The sequence below is a fragment of the Canis lupus genome, chromosome X (genome assembly GCF_003254725.2).
Source record: "Canis lupus dingo isolate Sandy chromosome X, ASM325472v2, whole genome shotgun sequence".
NCBI lineage: Eukaryota > Metazoa > Chordata > Mammalia > Carnivora > Canidae > Canis > Canis lupus.
In genome coordinates, this window is record NC_064281.1 from 33,444,826 (window position 1) to 33,465,235 (window position 20,410).

The 20,410-nt window shown below is 46.6% G+C and overlaps 1 protein-coding gene across 2 annotated transcripts in view; it reads left to right on the plus strand.

Moving 5' to 3' along the window:
* Positions 1-20,410, plus strand: part of TSPAN7 (tetraspanin 7) — a 128,760-nt gene that overhangs the window by 92,408 nt on the left and 15,942 nt on the right. For both annotated transcript variants that reach the window (XM_025440100.3, XM_035712261.2), the window contains 3 exons: positions 12,759-12,947; positions 16,796-16,870; positions 19,496-19,591. In XM_025440100.3, the coding sequence (XP_025295885.1) occupies positions 12,759-12,947; positions 16,796-16,870; positions 19,496-19,591 (360 nt within the window). The remainder of the gene's footprint in view (positions 1-12,758; positions 12,948-16,795; positions 16,871-19,495; positions 19,592-20,410) is intronic.

Below are 20,410 nucleotides of genomic sequence, written 5' to 3' on the forward strand. Positions count from 1 at the left end.
CAGGCGTGCACAGGTAACTGTTTCTGGACTATGCCCTTAGTTTGTGATGGACGGGTCACATTCCCCTGCCAGGCTGTGGGGCAGGCAGATAATGCTGCCACCACCTTAGCTGGCAACTCAGCCCATCACTTTGGGTCAGAGCTGCTCCAACCGCTCCAGCTACAGAGTGGATTCCCCTCATATGTATTTCAGCTACACACTTAGCTGTTTTCTCAGGTTGAGACCTGGAGTACTTTAGTTTCCTAAACTTTTCCCAGAATGTGCTAGTTTTCGGTGTGCATGCCAAGCTGTACTGATGCTTCAGATTGGTCCTCATGTCAACTTGGGTGTGATGTGTGTGATACTTAACATTTCTGGCTCATCCCCGCATGTACATCAGGATATTTATTCCCCATCCTGGTTCATTTAAAGTATCAAGCTGTAGCTCAGAACAGGACATATTTCCATTTCTCTAGGTTTTCCTGCTTGGAAGGGGAGAAATACTGGACAGCGTTTTTAAATAAATCAGCACCACGCCCTGGGGTTTTATTTATTTATTTTTAATTGTGGCAGCCAAATTCTCAGAGTTGAGAATCAACCTGGCATAATTTCCAGGATGGATAATGCTGGCTTCTATGTTTCTCTTAACAGAGGAAGCAGGGGCAGAGGGTTAGGGAAAAAGAACCTTCTCCAGGGCAGGCTACCTGGGAGGACATTAAGGAAAGGCAGTGATTGAAGGCCAGGGCTTTGAGTGCCTATTCTGCCACTTAGTGGTGATGACCTCAGGCAGGTTTTATAGGATTATTAGGAGATTGAGCTAGCCAAACCATTAAAGCACTTAGCATAGTGCCCAGCACTCAGTAAGCACCCCCTCCAGACCTCCCCACCCCTACCCCACACTGTTGTACATGTTTCAAGACAGAAATCTTGCTGGTATAAGCACTGCTCATTCTCTTGACTCCTAACCATTAATTATGGACCTCATGGAGTTATAGGATGTTAGAGCTTCGCATTACATTTCCATTAGTGGATTAGACCTAGCCTGTTCCCGCGCTTTCTCATTTAGTCCCCCTTGTGGTCAAAAGCAGACATTTATGAACCAATGTGCTGGATTAGAAGCAAATTGGCCAGAGAAGAGGTTTTTATGAGTGCAACTGCCTGGCCTTAGGAGAGTCAAGTCCATTGTTTGGCTTACTTAGTGCAGTGCCCATGACCGTAGTAGATCTCCTGGCCTCCAACGCTCCCACTTACCTACCAGCCTGTCCTCTTGTATCCCATCACTTAACAAATATTTACTGAGCACTTACTATGGGCAGGAATTTGTCTTGGCTTTGAGGATACATCAATAAAATAGGCAAAATCCCCTGACCTCATGGAGCTTGAAATTCACTTGGGGAGATAGACGAAACAAGTAAATCAAATAGTGTTTGCAGATGGTAAGTGCAGTAGAGAAAAACAGGTTGTGAAAGGGAATAAGGAATGCTGGAGGGGCAGGGTTCTAGTTGGAAATGGGGTCATGAGGGAAGGGCTCATTGAGGAGCAGAGACTTGAAAAAACGAGGGGTCTCTGAAGTCCAGGCAGAGGAAAGAGCAATTGCAAAGTCCCTGGGGCAGGAACCAGGCAGGGAGCACTTGGGGCACCCCCAAAAGGCCCATGAGGGCTGGAGCCCAGTAACCAAGGAGGGAGCCACTGGAGGTCACATGGGAGGAACTGGGTGGTAGAGTTCAGGGCAAGTGGGGCCTTGAGGGCCAGGGTTGAGAACACTGGCTCCTGCGCTGTGAGGTGGGATGTGTAGAAGGGTTTTGAGCCAACGAGTAATATTATTGGACTCTGGTTTAAATGAGATCGTCCTGGCTGCAGGGTTGAGAACAGAGCATGGGGGTAAAGGTAGAGGCAGGGAGAGAGGCCACAGATGATGGCTTGGCCCAAGTGGTAGTGGTCGAGATGGTGAAGTACCCTCCGTGCTTTTCTGAAATAACATTTATTTTTTGGCCAAGAACATGTGTTATTACTTAAAGTTAATTTTTTTTCCTGCAATACCCTGTCCATATTAGACATCTGAATTGTCCCTGTGTTTTTATTTGGTGGCGGTATCACATATGTGTGTGATGTGGATATTTGAATATTGAAAGGAAAGTTAATTAAATCACTAATAGAAGGGAAGCCTGGGTGGCTCAGCAGTTGGGCATCTGCCTTCGGCCCAGGGCATGATCCTGGGGTCCCAGGATTTAGTCCCGCATAGGCCTCCCTGCATGGAGCCTGCTTTTCTCTCTGCCTGTGTCTCTGCCTTTCTCTCTCTGTCTCTCATGAATAAATAAATAAAATCTTTTTTTAAAAATCGCTAATAGAAGTGAGGGGTTTTTTTCCCCCTTAAATGATCTCAGGATAAATTTAGGATCACTGAAAGAAGACCACCTTACTATTTGTAAGAATCTGGTTATTCAGTGCTGCTTGTGTGTTTCCTCCACAGGTTGTTTTACTCATCTAATTATAGGCCCTCTTTTTGGCCCTAATCAATGCCAAGTTCATCTGAAAAGAGACATGAGCTCCCCTAAACATCCCACCCCTACAGCCCCCATCAACACATAGCCAGATCGAGCACAGGCCTTCAGGGATCACCTCACTATGTTCTAATCTCATCCTGTTTATGCATGTTTGTATGAGGTATAAGTATACATGGAGGATGATGGGCTTGTTTTTGGTATTTTGAAGATGATGATTGTATATAGAAATGATGCAAAGAAAGTTTTCCCTTTTGCAAATAATGGAACCCCTGGAAAGCTAAATCTGTTCAACAACATAATCATGGGAGACATGTGCTATTCAGTCACAGATTGGCATTTCAGTTCACATGTATGGAATCACTGATAGGACTAGTTTATCCACATTCATTCCTATCCTGTAGCCCCCAAGAACATGGCTACTGGAAGGGAGCTGAATTTGAAGACGAGAGATTGCCAGTAAGATTCACTGTGCATTATTGAGCTCCCACCCTGTGCTCATCATGGGCACAGTGAGTGGCTTTCAAATTGAAAATTGAGAATCATACTCAGACAAGCAGTGATTCTATTAAATGTGCTTCAGGACGGAATTTCTGAATGACCTGTTGTCTTGGAAGATCGGGCACAGGATGCGGGTGAGGCTTTGGTGGATACGGAGGAGATAAAGGACCTTCTTTCCTCCCACAAGACTCTTCAAATCTTGATATGCTCACAATTAACAATGCAGGGCAGGATAAACGTGCAGTCAGCAGAAACCTTCTGTCAACGGGCATTAATAATACGGTCGTAGCTCTTGTTTATAAGCTTACCCTGACATGATCTCCTTTTAAAATAGCTCTTCTTATTAGTGTGGAATCTGATACATCTTTTCACAGCACTGGTCCGCTCCTAGGTCACCTGAGGAGGGGAAGCCAAGGAAGTGGTTTCTCCCCACGGCACTTCCTTCAGTTGCTTGGCCACCTGCTAACGACAGTGATAAGGCTGTTCGTTGGTGCTCCTGGCACTCACCTGACTCTGTGTGTGTGTCAGCCAGGCCAACAGATCTTAAAAATATGAGTGAAGTCAACTTGGGGGTTCCATGGAAGACATGTGGCATAGAGGGAATCCCCCAGACATTAAACTCCTGTCACTGTAGCCACTACAGCTGGTCCTGATTTCTAAGTACCCAAATCTCCCCATAAGTGGCTTTGCTGCCCCAATTCTTAGTAGGCATTCACCTTTACGCCATCTATTTATATATCTGGGTCATCAGAGAAACCAGAAGTGTGAACTATGGCCCAACAGTCTTAACCTCTGGTTTGTTCACTTCTTTCTTTTACATGCTCTTAGAGGCTTGAAATTATAACAACGCTCCCTGTTGGTGTAAATCAAAAACCTAAGTCCTATTTTGAACCTTCTCAAGGAGAACTCAGCAATACTTAGATGAAAAGTAATGCTGAGAAACTCAGAATAAGCTGCCCTTAAAATTTTCTCCTGGATATAATGGGACATTTTTCAATGTCCTAATAAACACAGGCTGAAATTCTCTTTTGCTTCTGGGAGCCTTTCTTTATGGACTTTATTTAAGAGGGAGGAGACCCAAAGTCCAGAATCTTTTAGGGTGATAGACAGGAAATGCAAAACCAATTCAAGGCTGCCCATTCTTTCTCGTTTCCTAGTAGGATTTGCAGAGTCCCTAATAACATATTTGGAAATTTCTGTGACCCTTTGTTGAATAATGGAATTAAGTAGAAGGTAGAACCGATTGGGCTCATTTGAAGGCATTTAGTAATTCAAGTAGTGAAAGGCTATTTGCATAAAGTGGTCTTGATTATGATTTGAGCAACTGTGTAGCCCTGACTTTCTGTGAGAGGTCTATTTCCAATGTCTCCACCATGTTCAGACCCAGTTTTTGATTCAGGAAGTACTGCCAACATATTGATCAATTTCTACTGCTTCTTGGGCCTTTAGGACATTAGAGATGATTCAGTGTCCAATCAGCCACCTCTTGAGCCCCTCCCCAGATAGACTCCCCCAGGCTGAGTACAAAGCCCAGCCAGCACAGGCCCTTGGTGAACGCCTAGGTCTGCATCCTAGGGAACAGTTGGGCTTGATCTTGGCCCCTCTGAGGACCACTGGGAAACTCAAAGAAACACATAAAAACTTGAGCACAGGAAGGTCTCCTATAGATGTTATGGGGCCAGGCCTGTCATTTCACAGATGAGGAACGAAGGCACATCTGCAACATGATGGGTGCAAGCTGGTGGTTGCATATTTAAGACATCTGGGAGGACGGAAGCATTGTTTGATAGACTTAAAGCATCCCTGGAGCCATTTCCTATGACACGGTCAGCTGCTCTACTACACATGTGAAGAAAGGCCTGTGGTGAGCCCACAGCAGGAGCCGGAATTCCTTAGCTTTTCATAGTGCTGTTCAAAGCCCTTTTCATATTTTCAGAAGCATCTATGTATGATCTGTTAGACAGTGTGCACATCAGATCCTGGCCGCTCACTGGTAAAATCCAAATAGAAGCTAGAGTTTTTGACAAATCACTCTGGGCTCATGCCCTAGCTCCTGGAATTTGAATTCTATGAATTGGCTGCGGGATGAATAATATTCAAATGTAAAACACAGTTGCAGTGGGCTTTACTGGATATATAAATAAAGAGTACCCTGTCTGCCCATTGGCATACCTGGAGCCCAACTGCACTGGCCTTTTGTTTCCAGTAAGTCTTTAGGAGAAAAACAAATCTCTTTCTTTGCGTGTCTCCTACTTCTCCTGTTGGCAGCCACCTTCATAGACTTGTCCACTCGGTTCTGCCGCATCTCCTCACTGTTCCCCAAATTCCAGCATCATCCCCCGACATTCTAGTGACTATCTTCCTCAAGCCTTAGCCCTGTCCGTCCTCTGCTTGTTTCCTGAGACACCTCTTTCCCTTGACTGTCACTTCCGGCCTCGGCCCTCACCTGCATCTCTGACTCATTCCCAAACTGTGGCCTCACATCCATGAGCACCTTCTGAATGTTCCCTTCTGAGTGCCTTTGGTCATGTGAAACACAATAGAAAACAGGGCCAGGACCAGACAGTCTCTGGGTTTCCTAATGGTTCTCAAACTCAGTTGTTTCCTTTTTTTTTTTTTTTTTTTTTTTTTAAGATTCTATCTTTCTATTCATGAGACACACAGAGAGAGGCAGAGATGCAGGCAGAAGGAGAAGCAGGCTCCCCACGGGGAGCCCAATGCAGGACTTGATCCCAGGACCTTGGGATCATGACCTGAGCCAAAAGCAGACACTCAACCCCTGAGCCACCCAGGTGCCCTCAAACTCAGTTTTAGACAATCTGTGTTTAAGATCATATCAATTCTCTCCCTCTTCTCAATTTCCATGTCCCCTTTTAATGATCATGCTAATCTCCCTGTCCTGTAACATGTGCTCTCTTCCATAGCCACAAAGGCAAGAGAGCAAAAAGGTTGGGTTGGCTAACATAGTCTCCTAGAAAGAAGCAGCTCAAAGCATATGTCTTATTGCTCTTAAGATGACATGTCATCTTCGTATAAGAAGTAAAGCTTGTTGTTAAGCTAGTGACCTAACGAATTTTTGAGCATCTGTGTAGAACTGCAATGCCTGACCCCCTGGGCATTTCTTTCCTTCTCTTTCCCAGCAGCCAGTTGTCACCTCAGGAAGCTGGCAGAACAGTGGGCAGTGAGTCCAGAGCCGAGCCGACTTTCCTACTCCCACTGCCGACAGTTTGTCAGTCACAGGAAGGACCTAATAAACTTTCTAGTGCTTATTTTCCCAGTGGGCACATCCCTAAATAGATTTCAGAGTGAATAAGCATGTCAAGTTGGAGATTCTGATTTGTTGTATCAGAATGTTAGAGCTGGAGGGAGGCACTGGAAATCAGTGTTTTCCACCTGCTGATCTTACAGAAGAGGTAACAGAGGCCCAGAAGGGTTAGGTGATCTGCCCAGAGTCACACAGCTAATTTGTAATAAACTGCAACTGAAGCCCTAGGATTCTAACTCCCAGCCCAGAGCTCTTCCCTTCACCTACCTTTAAAAAATACTGGCTCCTCTCCTGCTCCTCATCTGGAGTGGGTTCTCAGGATTACTAGAAAACCCCAATAAATTCTGCCTCTTAGTCCAGTGCAGTATTTTCACAAAAAAATTGTAATAAGATCTTAAGTTGTAAATGTAACAGATTCACACTCTTACTTCTTCAAGTTCAAAGAGAAAACCGCGACGTGGTGGAAGCTTGCTGGTTTGTCTGCCTTTCTGGTTGCCTTATTATCCCTGTGTACAAAATCAGGTCAGAGCACTGGGCAAAGCACCCTGCCCCGCAGTCTCCTCAGCATCACACTTCAAGTAAGAGTGGGCAGAAAGAATAGTTTCTGGCTGCTGCTTAAAATCTGACTGCTGAGGACCCCGTATTTTAATGCTTTCATGACTACTTTAATTATTTAATTGTACTTATTTTAATTATGATATGTATGGAGTTTCCGTGTCCTGTGCTTCTTCTGAGTTAGAGAATTGGAGTTGAGGAAGAACTTTTCACAGTGCCTCTGCGTGGAGTCACCAGGGGTGAATGAACCTGGAAGCCTCTGGGATGATTGATCTGTGGCTTCACCTACCATGCCGTCTGGCTGAGATTTCGGCCTACAGTTTTTTCTGTGTGTTTCTTTAGGCTGGTTTTAGTTCCTGTGCCTTCTATCCCATATGGCTTCTTAGGATGGGGTGCCTTCAAGAGAGCTTGTGTTTCTATAATTCAGCTTTTCATGGTCTTTTTTTTCCTTTAATTGCATAATACATGGGTTCATCAGCCCCACCTATAAGAACAGATACACATTATGCCAATGGTGACACAGGTGCATACTTCATATCTTATGCAATTAAGGAAATAAAGAATACATGGATTTGGCTCTGTCAGACCCAAACCTGGGACAGCCTTTCATGGGCATGAGAGGAGCTGCTGCTGTGGTCTTTGTGCAGAGGAGGCAGTGGGTTCCAGTGAAATGCCCACAGGCATGTGGGAAAGATAGAAGCACCGTTTCTCTGGCTCCTCGCTGAGGACCAGGATGCTGCAGGGACGGTAGAGAGCTTTCCCAGCATTAGCTGTGTTGACCTGGTTGGCAGGGGGGCAAAGGACAGTACTGATCTCAGCTCCTGCTTCCCCAGTATTCACTTCAGGATGAAAACAAACCTCAGGATGTCTCTTCCAGGACATTTTGGACACCCCGTGGTATATTGGCCCCCATCCTACCTGTAGAGCCTTTCAATGTGATTTTAAGGTAATGTGAGCCATCTCATTTTCTAGTTCTGATCTACTTGTTCTGATGCTACCATTATAGCTTTTTCAGCCTCCTCACCAAGCCCAAATTAGAAGTAGCCGGAGGCACTCTGCTGCCCATGTATTCTGAGCTGCAGAGGAAGCACACAGAAAATGTCGAGCGGCCGGGAATGCAATGAGACTCTGAGCCTCAGCCTACCTACTGCTGGCGGGCCTGCGCTCCCAGCTTGTGGTTGACATGAGAGCGGCACCTTACCTAGGCCACTCATGTGGGCTCTGAACTGTAAGCTCTGCTTTGTCCCGTCTTCAGCCACACTGTTTGCTGCTTGTTAATGGAGCCTTCTGGGAAAGAAGCAAAACTTCCATGAGAAAGCTAAACCCAGTGACCACACCGATTGGTTTAGAAATTGCAGGGCTCTGAGGAGCTCAGATACAAAATTGCTTTGGTGAGCCCTGAGCCTCCTCATTGTGACCAAAAGCAGAAGAGATGTGTCAAAGGGACCCGTGCCTTGCTTGTCACCCTGTGGGTGCTTGTAAAGGTACACGTAGGGGTGAGCATGTGTGTGCACATGCGTGTTGGAAGGAACCAAGAAGAAAATCACACAGATAACAATGACTTTTCTTTTTTTTTTTTTTTTTTTATTTTTTTATTTTTTTTTTAATTTATTTATGATAGTCACAGAGAGAGAGAGAGAGAGAGAGGCAGAGACACAGGCAGAGGGAGAAGCAGGCTCCATGCACCGGGAGCCTGATGTGGGATTCGATCCCGGGTCTCCAGGATCGTGCCCTGGGCCAAAGGCAGGCGCCAAACCGCTGCGCCACCCAGGGATCCCAACAATGACTTTTTTAAAAAAAGATTTTATTTATTTATGAGAGAGAGAGAGAGAGAGAGAGAGAGGGAGGCAGAGACACAGGCAGAGGGAGAAGCAGGCTCCATGCAGGGAGCCCGATGTGGGACTCAATCCCGGGTCTCCAGGATCATGCCCTGGGCTGAAGGCGGCACTAAACCACTGAGCCACCCGGGCTGCCCTAACAATGACTTTTGACTTTGGCTGATCTTTGTATGTTTCTTACCTTTGCTGAAAAGTGTTATTATAGTAGACAAAATGAGAGAAAGCATGAGCTTGTTTTATGGATTTCAGCCCTTAGCTTGTGGGTTTTTTTTTTTTTCCTTCAACTGCCTGGCAGTTCCATCCAGTACTTGCCCCAAGTCCACCACCACTACCACCACCCACTGTGGTTTCTATCACCGTAGGGCGCACTGCAGCCCAACCTCCTTTCCCTTGTCCCGATCAGTTCTTTGTCTTTGTCCTTAGCATCGTGATTTCCCCAGACTACAATGCCTGCTTGGATTGGCAGGTTCCTCACAGAGATTCAGAGAGTATAGCAGATAGATAGCTAATAAGAAAATTCTTTCTCCTTCTCACATCTACAATCAGGTGTTTATTCATTTCACTCAGCAGACATGTACTGGACATTGACCATGTGCATGATGCACAGCTCCTGCCCTCAAGGGGGTTGCAGTCCTGGAGGTACATGGGATGGGGATAGGGCGCTGCATGACAGGGGCATACTACAGAGTAAGTTCTGTGTAAGGAGGCTGTGAGGAGTGGGTATGGTATGCCGTACGAGTTTAGGATATAGACAGGTAGTGATAGGAAGGGGAAGAAGTCTAGCTGGGATCGTCGTGAGCAAAGGCTGAGAAGTAAGATAGCACAGGAAATACAGAGAACAGCCTGGTTTTACTAGAACTACATAGAGTGCATAAAGAGGGCGAGAGAGATGAGGCTGCAGAGGTGGGTTCAATGTGTGCAAAATGCCTTGCATATGTGGGGTTCAGGCTTCCAAATGCAGAGTTGGTCCATCAGGGATCTCTGAATGTGAGAAGAGCAGCATTGGAGAAGGCCTTTTCTCTCTGGGCTGTTCTTAGATTCCCAGCAGATAGGTTCTAATGGGGTCCAGTCTCCACATCATTAGGAGAAAGAGTTCCTTAGAGGCTGACTTGGCTTGGTCAAGACCAAGATACTGGATGGCTTTTCTCCCATGCAATGTGGTATCCACAGTGTTGTGTTTCTTTGCTTCTGCTGGCAAGCTTTAAGAGGCACCTTTAAGGTCTGCAAAAATAGTATTCTAATTTTAGTGTAATTTACATTTTATGAACATTTTAAAAAGTGGATGTTACAGGTTTTGTGCTTTGCATGAGAGGGCTGTGCTATGCAAAGCAATGGTGGTGTTCAGAGAAATGACTTTTTGAAAGGAGGAAATGGGAATCAAAATGTGAATACACATTAGCCTTAAAATCTGGATGTGTGTTAACTTTGAACGTACTGCACATAATATTTGTTATGGTGGTAAGTGAACTTTATGAAATGACTGGTCACAGAAACCTAAACCGTCAGACTCTTATCTTGGGTCACTAAAGCCACTGCATCCCAATGACAACTGGCATCAGTGTGTGCAATACAGCTACTCAGCCTATGTCCTAAGTGTTACTGAGTCTCTGGGCGAGCAAGGCAGGGGATGGGGGAGTCAGTCACCTGAAAGAGCAAGTCTGTAGATGAGATGTATATTCAGCCTAAACAGTGCTTGGCTTAATTGAATTCTTGGTTTTGTTCAGTACGTTGACCTTGTGACATTATAGCATTAGGCAGATAATGTTAGAAGTGGGAAGTAGGGGAAGAAGTTTTTCTTTGGTTCCATTTTAGGGCCCCTCACAACATCCACCCAATGAAGAAGTTTTTTAAGTATATGACATTTGAAGGACTCTTTTAAAGAGGTAGAGGTTTCAAAGACCCAGAGAAGTGAAATGTATGTTCATTGGTGCGCATTTAATATTTCCTCTGTGCCTGGCACCATGCTACGCATTGAGTCATAAAAGATAGACCAGGCACTCTCTTTCCTCCCCAGTGTTCACTGCGTTCCTTTCCCTAATGAGTGGAGAGTTGAATCTTCTATTTTGCTTCTGGTGGATGAAAGGCATGTTATGTTTCCATTTTATGCTTCCATATGGCAAGAGAGGCTGTTCAAGGGAGCTACTTTTCTTGAGCAGCCACCAGGTGGCAGCAGAGGACTTGAAACTCTTGGCAGCATCCAGGTCTTGGTTTTCTTAACTCATTGAGGCCAACCCCTATAGGAACTTTTCAAAGGCAGGCAGACCTCCACTGGGCCACCTTCTCCCAAATATTAGGGTCAAATGCTATCTCCTCAAGATTGTATCACATTCATTCACCTTCCCCTTATGAAACTAGCACTGGTCCCTCAATCTTTTTCTGATGAAAAACTTTTTTTTTTTTAAATTTGTTTATTCATAAGACACAGAGACAGGCAGAGACATAGGCAGAGGGAGAAGCAGGCTCCCTGTGGGGAGCCCTATGTAGGACTCGATCCCAGGACCCCAGAATCACACCCTGAGCCAAAGGCAGATGCTCAACCACTGAGCCACCCAGGCATCCTTGATGTAAAGCTTTAATTGTATCTTTCGCAGATGGCCCTACAGAGTAGAGAGGTAACTGGGGTGGGGTCATGGGAATATCAACAAGCTCATGCTTTTCCCACTGATCCCTTCCTCCACATGGGTGGAGCGCCCTGCACAGAGAAACAATCTGATGGTGGAGCTTGGTGGCTCCAGACTGCGGGGCTTTTCAGAGTGTACAGGAGAGAGGCCCAGGCATCTTCACTGGCCCTGCCATTTGGTTCCTCTTGTAGCACATATTTAGGACAGTGTGTTGATGGACAGGGGAGACCTTGGCAAGGGTGAATATTGATGTGTATCATCTTGTTTTGCTCCTATTTCTCATTATGCCTCCTCATTTGGATAGCCAGGCTGAACAGGAAGCTGAGGCATCTGGGATAGGACATTGGGCCATAGGGTGGGGCAGAGCTGCGGAAGGGCTCCCTTGGACATCCAGGTTTCTTTCAAGACTCATGAGATGTCAGAAGAGGTGGCAGTTAGAGGGATGTCCATTTGAATGAGTTGCTTAGCTATTGGCAAACTGAAAGAGGGACCAGCCAGGGAAGTAGAGACACAAAGTCTGCCGCTGGGTCATGTAGCCTGCATGGGATGGAGGGCAAGGCATAGCTTGTAGCCCCAAGTCTGTCCCCTAAAGTCAGGGTCTGACTGATGCAAGGGTCTGAAGTTTAGACATGCTGTGGGGATTTCCTTTGGACCTATCAGCAGGATTTGCCAAATCGCATTACGGCTAATTCCAGGAGTGATTCAGATTCTTCTGTTGTTTTATATTGAATAAAGCACTGTAAATAAGGTAGTATATTGATAGGGATTCAAAGATATTTTGAGGGGATCCCTGGGTGGCGCAGCGGTTTGGCGCCTGCCTTTGGCCCAGGGCGCGATCCTGGAGACCCGGGATCGAGTCCCATGTCGGGCTCCCGGTGCATGGAGCCTGCTTCTCCCTCTCCCTCTGCCTATGTCTCTGCCTCTCTCTCTCTGTGACTATCATAAATAAATAAAAATTTAAAAAATTTAAAAAAAAGATATTTTGAATTTTTGCTTTTGTAGAGATTTTTGTTATAATAGTGAAAGGAAATCATCCTGTTCCATAAACTATCATGCAAAACATCCTTAAAATGTACTGTATCTACATGTGGCATTGAAGAGGACAGCCGACATTCTTATTGGCATTATGCCCAGCTCAGCATTGGGCGGCAGCTCTCTGACCGGGCCTGGGAGGGCTCTCAGACCTGTATTAACATGCATTTTTAAAAAGACAGCTTTAAAAAAAAAAAAGGTTCCTTGTTGTCGGCTAGACTTTCAATCCATAGGATAGCCACATATGGTTTTGCATAAGGGCCAGATCTAATTGTACAAAACCAAAGTGTCTTTACCCTCTGATGGCTTGAATGACTGGCCTCTGCCACTCCCCGCAGCTTCGGGACTCCTGCAGCAAGTGCCACTTGCCCACGGGAACATGAGTCTTCAGATCCAGGCCACATCACAATATCGATTCTCACCTTCACAGTTTCACTGTTTCTTCTCCCCCGCCATCCCTTTTCAGATCACTGGGGTGATCCTGCTGGCCGTTGGAGTCTGGGGCAAACTTACTCTGGGCACCTACATCTCCCTGATTGCTGAGAACTCCACAAATGCTCCCTATGTGCTCATTGGAACTGGCACCACCATTGTGGTCTTTGGCCTATTTGGATGCTTCGCAACCTGCCGTGGTAGCCCGTGGATGCTGAAACTGGTGAGTCTGTCACAGCACAATACTGCTCTTTCAACTACTTTTTGAAAAAAAATATCGATCACATGAAAGCAGCATGGCCTTTCCAAAAGCCCCACACAAGTCAATATGCCTTGACTCTAATTTTAGTCCAGACTCTTGCCTAATCCACCTTTTAATCCTTTAGAGGGCCAAATAACCCCAAACACAGCCTGGCACAAAAAATCCAGTTCTGGTCCCTTGGGGTAGGTGGTGACAAAGCAGTGGCCTGTGGTTGCAAGAAGCCATCTGTATCTTCATGGCAAGATGCCTTGGCCCAGTTTTGAATTCTTTCTTAGAAAGCTCTTCAGGTACGTAATGCACAGCTTTGGTGGGCAAGGCAGCATCCTGACCATAAGCAGCCTTTCAGCTTCCAGTTCCCACTGGAGAAATACTTTCTGCCTCCTTGAACTTGGCCATGCTTGGCTGTATGGGCACACTCTTCTTTGAACCTGCACACCCTGGCTCAGTGCTATGGGAGTTGAGCTAAGCCAGAGCTCCCTCACTCAAGGAAGGGTTGATGCAGTGCCAAATGGTGGCTACTAGGCCCAGTGCTTGGCACCTTTACTGTAATAGAGCACACATGGTGTGATGTTTCCCAAAGGGTAAGGGGCAGGCTGTTGCAAGGCTGTTACCACAATTCTTAATTTTTGGTAGACTCATTGCCTAATTGTCCACTCACTGCTCATGCTCTTCTTTAATGAGCATTAACATTGAAAGATTTTATAGATGTAGCAAGGGCCTCTCCTCAAAAGAACATTCTGTTTAAAGAGATTTCTTTCAGAGGCCTCATTTTGTGAAAGGGGAGAGTGGAGGGTCCCTCAGTGCTGTGTTGCCTCTACTTCCTGGTTTAGCCCTAGGTTAGGGTGACATTTACTCCCCTCGAGTGACTGATACAAGTGTGCAGGTAACTCACTCCAAAGGAACCACCTTCCAAAGTGGCACTGATGAGTCTCTTGACAACTTCATGGAGGGAGTGTTTGATCTGGCCACTTCTGTCCTGCAGACCATGCAGGAGGTCAATGCTCTGGCCAGCACTGATTCTTCTGGGTTGATGGAAAAGCCATAGTGAAGCCACATGGAGGCATTTCTGCTGCTGTCACCTGCCACTCGACGCTAGCACCCGGAGTCTGCCCTTCCAGGACTTCTTACAAGACTTAGGATTTCTTTTGGTCTAGTCCTCAACTCTGCATGCCTGCTTAAATCACCTGGGCAGCTTTTTAAAAACTCCTTTGCCAGGGTCCCACCTCCAGCCGGCTAAACCAGAATCCGTGGCTGCAGGGCCCTGGCATCACACTCTCCAAAGGCTCTCTACGAGATTCGATTGTACAACAGGGGTTGAGAACCTCCCGTTTAGTTCACTGAGTGGCAAGGGGAGAATCTACTTCAGAGGCATAGAAAAGAAAGATGGCTAAGAATCCCTGTGTCCAAACAAGAAGGGAGGAGGCCTGGCTTAGGTCTTTAGCGGCAGGGAAGTAACCTCTTTGGGCCACTGTCCTCATTTATGAAAGAATAGCATTGGACTAACTCAGCAAGGTTTCTTCCAGCCCAAATGCTCCACCTAAAGGGGGATGGCAGAGGGGCTACAACACTGGAACAGTTCTCTGTGGCTCTGCTGAAGCTGGTTTCAGACCACTCTGCCATCTCCCCCTAACACTTGGGAGCTCACTAGCAGGTGAGCCTTTGGGGAAGATTGCTGGGGGTTTTGTTTAGTTTTTGTCTTTGGTCTTTTAAAAACCCATCAGTTCCTTTTATGTGCTAGATGCTGTACTGGGTGCATAACCTGCCCAGCTTCACATGACTGGTGTGTGGAGAACTAGGGTTAGAACCCCTAGACGTCTCCTTCCAAAGCCAAGACTAGTTCTACTACAGTCTTTTCATGTGGAGAAAGCTCAACCCCTACCACCTATATTTAGTACAAGCTTTCCCCCATAGGCTTTTGGCCAAGGCCTTCTGAAGGAGAAGCAGCTGTTCTCTGGAAGCTCCTGGAAACAGGGAACTTCCCAGAGACAGGAAACTGCTGATCTGGCCGACAAGAGCGGAAGTCACTTGATTAACTCTCATTCTAGAATTGTATGGTTCTCATTTAACCTCATTAGTTGCAAAACAACTGAAAATAACTACTGCCATTTCATGGAGGCCCAGAGTGGCTGCCTCTTCTTTAGGAGCCCACAACAAAGTGAGGATTCCAACGTAGGAGGCCTTCTGACCACACATAGTCAAATGTCTTTGCTCCCACCTGCCTCCTGACACTTACTGCCCCTAGGATGTTCTGCTGGATTCTAGGCCTGGTGTGAGACTCTCCCTAGAGTCAAATGTGCTTCTCACTGCATTCTGTTGAGTTGACAGAATGTCAACCAAGTTGAGAGACAGATGTCATGTACGTGGGGCATTCTACTCACAACTGCATTTGCTTAGTGGCTGTGCTTTAAGTGCATGTAGAGACTTTTGTTAATATCGCAAACAAAACTGGCCTTCTAGGGGAGTATTTCCTCCTTTTAACATATGTGCCACTAACCAAGAAAAATAATTTATGATCCTATGCACATATGTACACTTATAAGTAACTAACACGACCATGTATAGTCTATCCAAATTCTATAGCATCACCTAGGACCCTTCCAAACATTCAGGACTGTTGTGTTTCATTTTGAGATGTGAAGAAACAGATTGTAAGACATATGCTTTGTCGGAAAAGAATCACTTCTCTTTCCTTTTATCTTCTTTTCAAAGCCACAAAAATGGAAACCCTTAATGTCTTCTAAGTACCGTGTAATTTATCCCTGAACTTAGGAGGCACGGGTGCACACCCGCGTGTGCATGCACACATGCACACACTTGGGAAGTATAGGAAGCATGAAATGAGTAAGAAGCAATAAGGGTTTTCGAGACTTACAAACAATGTTAGTAGTGTAGCTTGCTTGCTTTTTAAAGGCTATCAACTCTACGCACTGTGTGAAACAAGAGAGATAAGTAGCCTACTGGCCCTTGCCTTGATTAAGTGCTACATCCAAGCCCAATCACCATATTGAGGAAGCGTGTTGACCTGTGTGCATTGTGGTCTTTCTGTCAGCATGAGCTTGATACAGTTGCAAAGGAATGGGGTTTGAAGCCATTTTAGGAGATGTGCTCAAGAAAACTGGAGGGATTTACCCAAATGAAGAGAAGCAGCAGGTTCACATCATAGCTGTGTTCATGCATATGAAGGACCATTGCATAGGAGCAAGGTTGGATCTCCTGAAAGCGGTTCCAGCACCAAGGAGTGGAAGTTACAAGTAGGCCAACTGTGGCCAAGAGAAAGGAAGGCTTTCCAGCAACGGGAACAATTTGAAAACTGAATGGGCCACTAGGGGTACGAAGGTGGAGGAACTAGTCTAGGCTTGCAGAAACCACATGAAGGGTGCACACAGATGCCAGTTGACCATCATGAAGGAGGTCATACGAAGGATTCGCAGACAAGGCAGACCTGTGACCTCCAGAATCCTTTTTTTTCCCCCAGAGTGCTTTCTGGCTCAACCATTCTAACATCAAAAATAGGGGCTACCTGAGTTATAAAAAGCCCTTCCAGATTTCTCCTGGTTGAGCTGAGTCTCCGGATGAGCTCTCCTCAGCATGTGTGGCCCAGAACGTTTATGCATATTAAATAGACACATTTCTATATTGAGGCTCCTGTGGGGAAATCTGGACAAGAGTATTTTTAAACTTTTTCTCAACTTTGTCTGGGGGATATGAGCATTTGTGTGATTCCCTGTGATGAGAAGTAACCTCCCCTAAAGGAGCACTCCTTTTGATCCTAACGTGCCCTCCTTTGTCCCTATGTGCTTGATTTTCAGTATGCCATGTTTCTGTCCCTGGTGTTCCTGGCTGAGCTGGTCGCTGGCATTTCAGGCTTTGTGTTTCGTCATGAGGTGGGTATACACAAAGCAGAGAATTCAGAGGGTCTTTGGGAGGAGGATTTTTGAAACATCTTCAAATGTACAAGGGGCCACATGTAGGCTGTCTGGCATTTCCAGTGGTATGGCTGTTTTCGAAACATCCTTTCATATGGGCTGAAATGCCCAGAAAAATCTAAATGCAGGAATTTCACCAAACTTGACACCTTAGTTGTTGATCCTCATTTTCTTCCTTGAAATGGCTCCTGCATGAAAGGTTTTCCACCTTGTCTTAAAGCAGTGACCTTCAATGTAGTTTAAATATTCCTTTTAAAATACAGCTTCAGGGCACCTGGGTGGCTCAGTCGGTGAAGCATCTGCCTTCGGCTCAGGTCCTGATCCCAGGGTCCTGGGATCAAGCCCTATGTTGGGCTCCCTGCTTGGTGGAGAGCCTACATCTCCCTCTGCCACCCCCACCCCCTGCTCGTGCTGTCTCTCACTCTCTCTCAAATAAATAATATCTTTAAAAAAAAAATCGCAGCTTTAGCAAGGCACAGGTGGGTGTCTATATAATAAGATTTCTGTGACTGCTTGATTACTCCCAAAAAGCCTGCCCTCCCCTGTCTCCTCCACAGAGCCCTGGGGGCTGCCCCCCACCCCACCCCCCACCAACTGGGGGGTAGAAGCCAAGCCCAGGAGTGAGGGGCCCTGCTGCTCTATGTGGTGGTGAGGGGGAGAGAGAGAAGGCCATCATGATCTGAAACCCCTACAGCACTTTGTTTCTAATTGACATGTAATAGTTAAGACTTAAGAAGCTGGAGAAAAAGAATTCTGAATAGTTTTGTGATCGTAACTGTGGTTTCAAGGACATTGCTGACTGTCTCAGATCACATGTGACCCTCTTCCCTTGCACTGTCCCTGTGGCTGCTCTGTTTAGACAATGAGGCAGAGACGAGACGACCTCATGCTGTCTGTAGCTACCATGGTGTCCCCTGTCAGATGTGTACAGTGGTGATAGGTCAGACAGAGTGTGCGCTACAATGAAGTACTGACCCTAACTCCCCCACAGCCTGTTATCGTACCCTATAAATCACGGTAAAACCAGAACTAGATACGCATATGTTAGAAAGGAATACAAATTCCTAACCAGATAGACATGGAAAACACGATGAGGCTGTGGACAGTCGGCCATGATCTGCCCCAGACCCCGCTTCTGTGCTTGGCCAAGTTGCGTTCTCAGGGAGCTTGCTCATGTGCTTTCTGCCCCTCTTCCCCATTGCTCTGGTTCTCCCCTTACCAGAGCTACAAGTGCAGGTGTCAAGGCCGACTTCTAGAGCCCATATTGTATGGGTGCTGCGTCTGGAATTAGGTTCCACATTCTTCTTCTCAGGTAAAACCTGATGAAGTCCTGGCTTCCACAGCCCTGGAGGTGCCCCCAGTGTGTGTGTGCACATGTGTGAACTCCAGATGCAGCTGAGCCCTTGCCCACTTTCCTCCCACATGCTGCCATGACTGGGGTCCCTGAGGGGAGGGATCAGTCCATGGTTCCTGATAGTCAGGGCCTGGACACCCTTATCTACCTCACCTCTGTGCATCTGAAACTCTTAGAGGAGTGGTAGGTGGGGCTTACAACACCACCCATGGCCCACCAGCAAGGGGCTTGTTTCTTCAGTGGAAATCTTCAACGTGGTCCAGGGTCTCTTCCATGTGCACCTGCCCACCCTGCAGAGACAGTGCAGGTGCAATGAAATGAAATGAACAGCCAAGTGGAGCACCCACCATGGCTTAGAAGCTCTATGTGACTAATGTCCATTTATCTCTTGTAAGCAGTCCATGGGCAGAGCACCCAGTATTTCAGCAAGGAGCATGCCTATGTAAGAGAGTCACCACACTTCGCCCCAAGCTTCCCACCAGGCAATTAGTGTCATTGGCTGTCCTCCCACTCCAGAGTCATTTTGGCAACCGGGGGCAGTCCTGCCATATGTGGGGAGTTGCCTGGTAACACACCTGACACCCCACCTTCAGCAGGTTTCCAGGGGAACAGAGCTTGAAAGTTAACCCACAGCTGAATGTACTCACAGAGGAGCAGAAAGGGTTTTGTGAATTACTTAGCAACAAGGAAAGTTCATGTCCTTTCACCTCTCTTTTTGGCCTCGATGAAGACAGGTCAGTGCAGGTTGGTTTTGCCCTACTTCTGCATGCTAGAATAGGGGTCTCTTCCTGGCCAGGGCAACATCCATCTTCCTGCCCTCTAGTGACCTGCCCTTTGCTATTCTTCAGAGCAAGGGCAGTAAAAGTTAGAGACAGAAGAAGGCCATCAATCAATGTGAAGAAAATAAGCAGAAAAGCCAGGCCTGATGTTGGGGCTCACTCTCTCAGCTCTTGCAGAAACTGGCTACATCAGTGGGTCATTTCACAAGGCAGGCTTCTTCCTCTGGATTGAGGAGGAGGAAAACATTTTCCTTTTTTACATTCCTGAGCTAATAAATCCCTCAGCAAACTTTCTGAGATCTTTTGTCTCAGAAAACAGGGCCATTCGCTCCCTGGCCTACATTTATTCAGAGATTTTCAGAAGAGCCATTTGGGAGTAGAAGTCAGTATGAATCTAAGTCCATTTGGGTGGTGGTGGACCGGAACCACATTCCTCCCTGCCTTCTACAGATCAAGGACACCTTCCTGAGGACTTACACGGACGCCATGCAGAATTACAACGGCAATGACGAGAGGAGCCGGGCTGTGGATCATGTGCAGCGCAGCGTAAGTTCCAGGGAAGGAGACTGGGCTGGTCACTGCCTGTGATGTCAGGCCTCAGATCTAGGGGCCACTGGGGGTGTTGGACCATCAGCATTTGCTATTGATTCCTGGCCTCCAGTTCCATTTCCTCAAGTTTATACCTAGTACTTGTCCAGGGTCCAGTTATCCAGGTAATTAGCGTCAAGAGGGACCAGTTCCTGCAGCTTGCTTTTCATCAGTATGGATTATGAGCATCCCAAGGAAAGCTAGCTTGCCCTTAAAATCCGAAGCCTTGGAAAGGAAGCAGTCAATGTATGGCAGCCTTGCTTAGTTTTTAGCATTGGCTCCAAATGGCTGGCATTCTGGAAGTAGTGTCTTTAGTGGAGAGCACCAGTGAGAGCGTGTCTACCGGCTTGGGAAGCATAGTGGGGGTGGGCGGCGGGCCTAGGAAAAGCTGAGGGTCTGGCAGGAGTGAGACTGCCCTAGGCGGCCGGTGCTTTGCAGAGGAGATTGAGAGAAGTAGCTGTCTCCTGCCTGGGGGTGCTCAGGGGGATGAGTGCTGGGGCTCAAGCCTCAGGACCCATCTGGGTCACCTGGGTAGCTTCCTGGTTTGGGGTGGGGGGGTGTTCTTTTGAATGTTTTGTTTTTTACTTCAGAAGGAGTATTTTTTATCTTTATTTTTTCTGGTATTTTGATCACATTTCAGACTCACCAGAAAAGTTGCAAAAAGAGCCTAAGGGGCTGTATACCTTTTACCCAGATTCACTAATTCATTTCTACTTTTGCCCCATTTCCTCTACTACTCTCTATGTCAGGGGTTGGCACACCTTTTCTGGAAAGGGT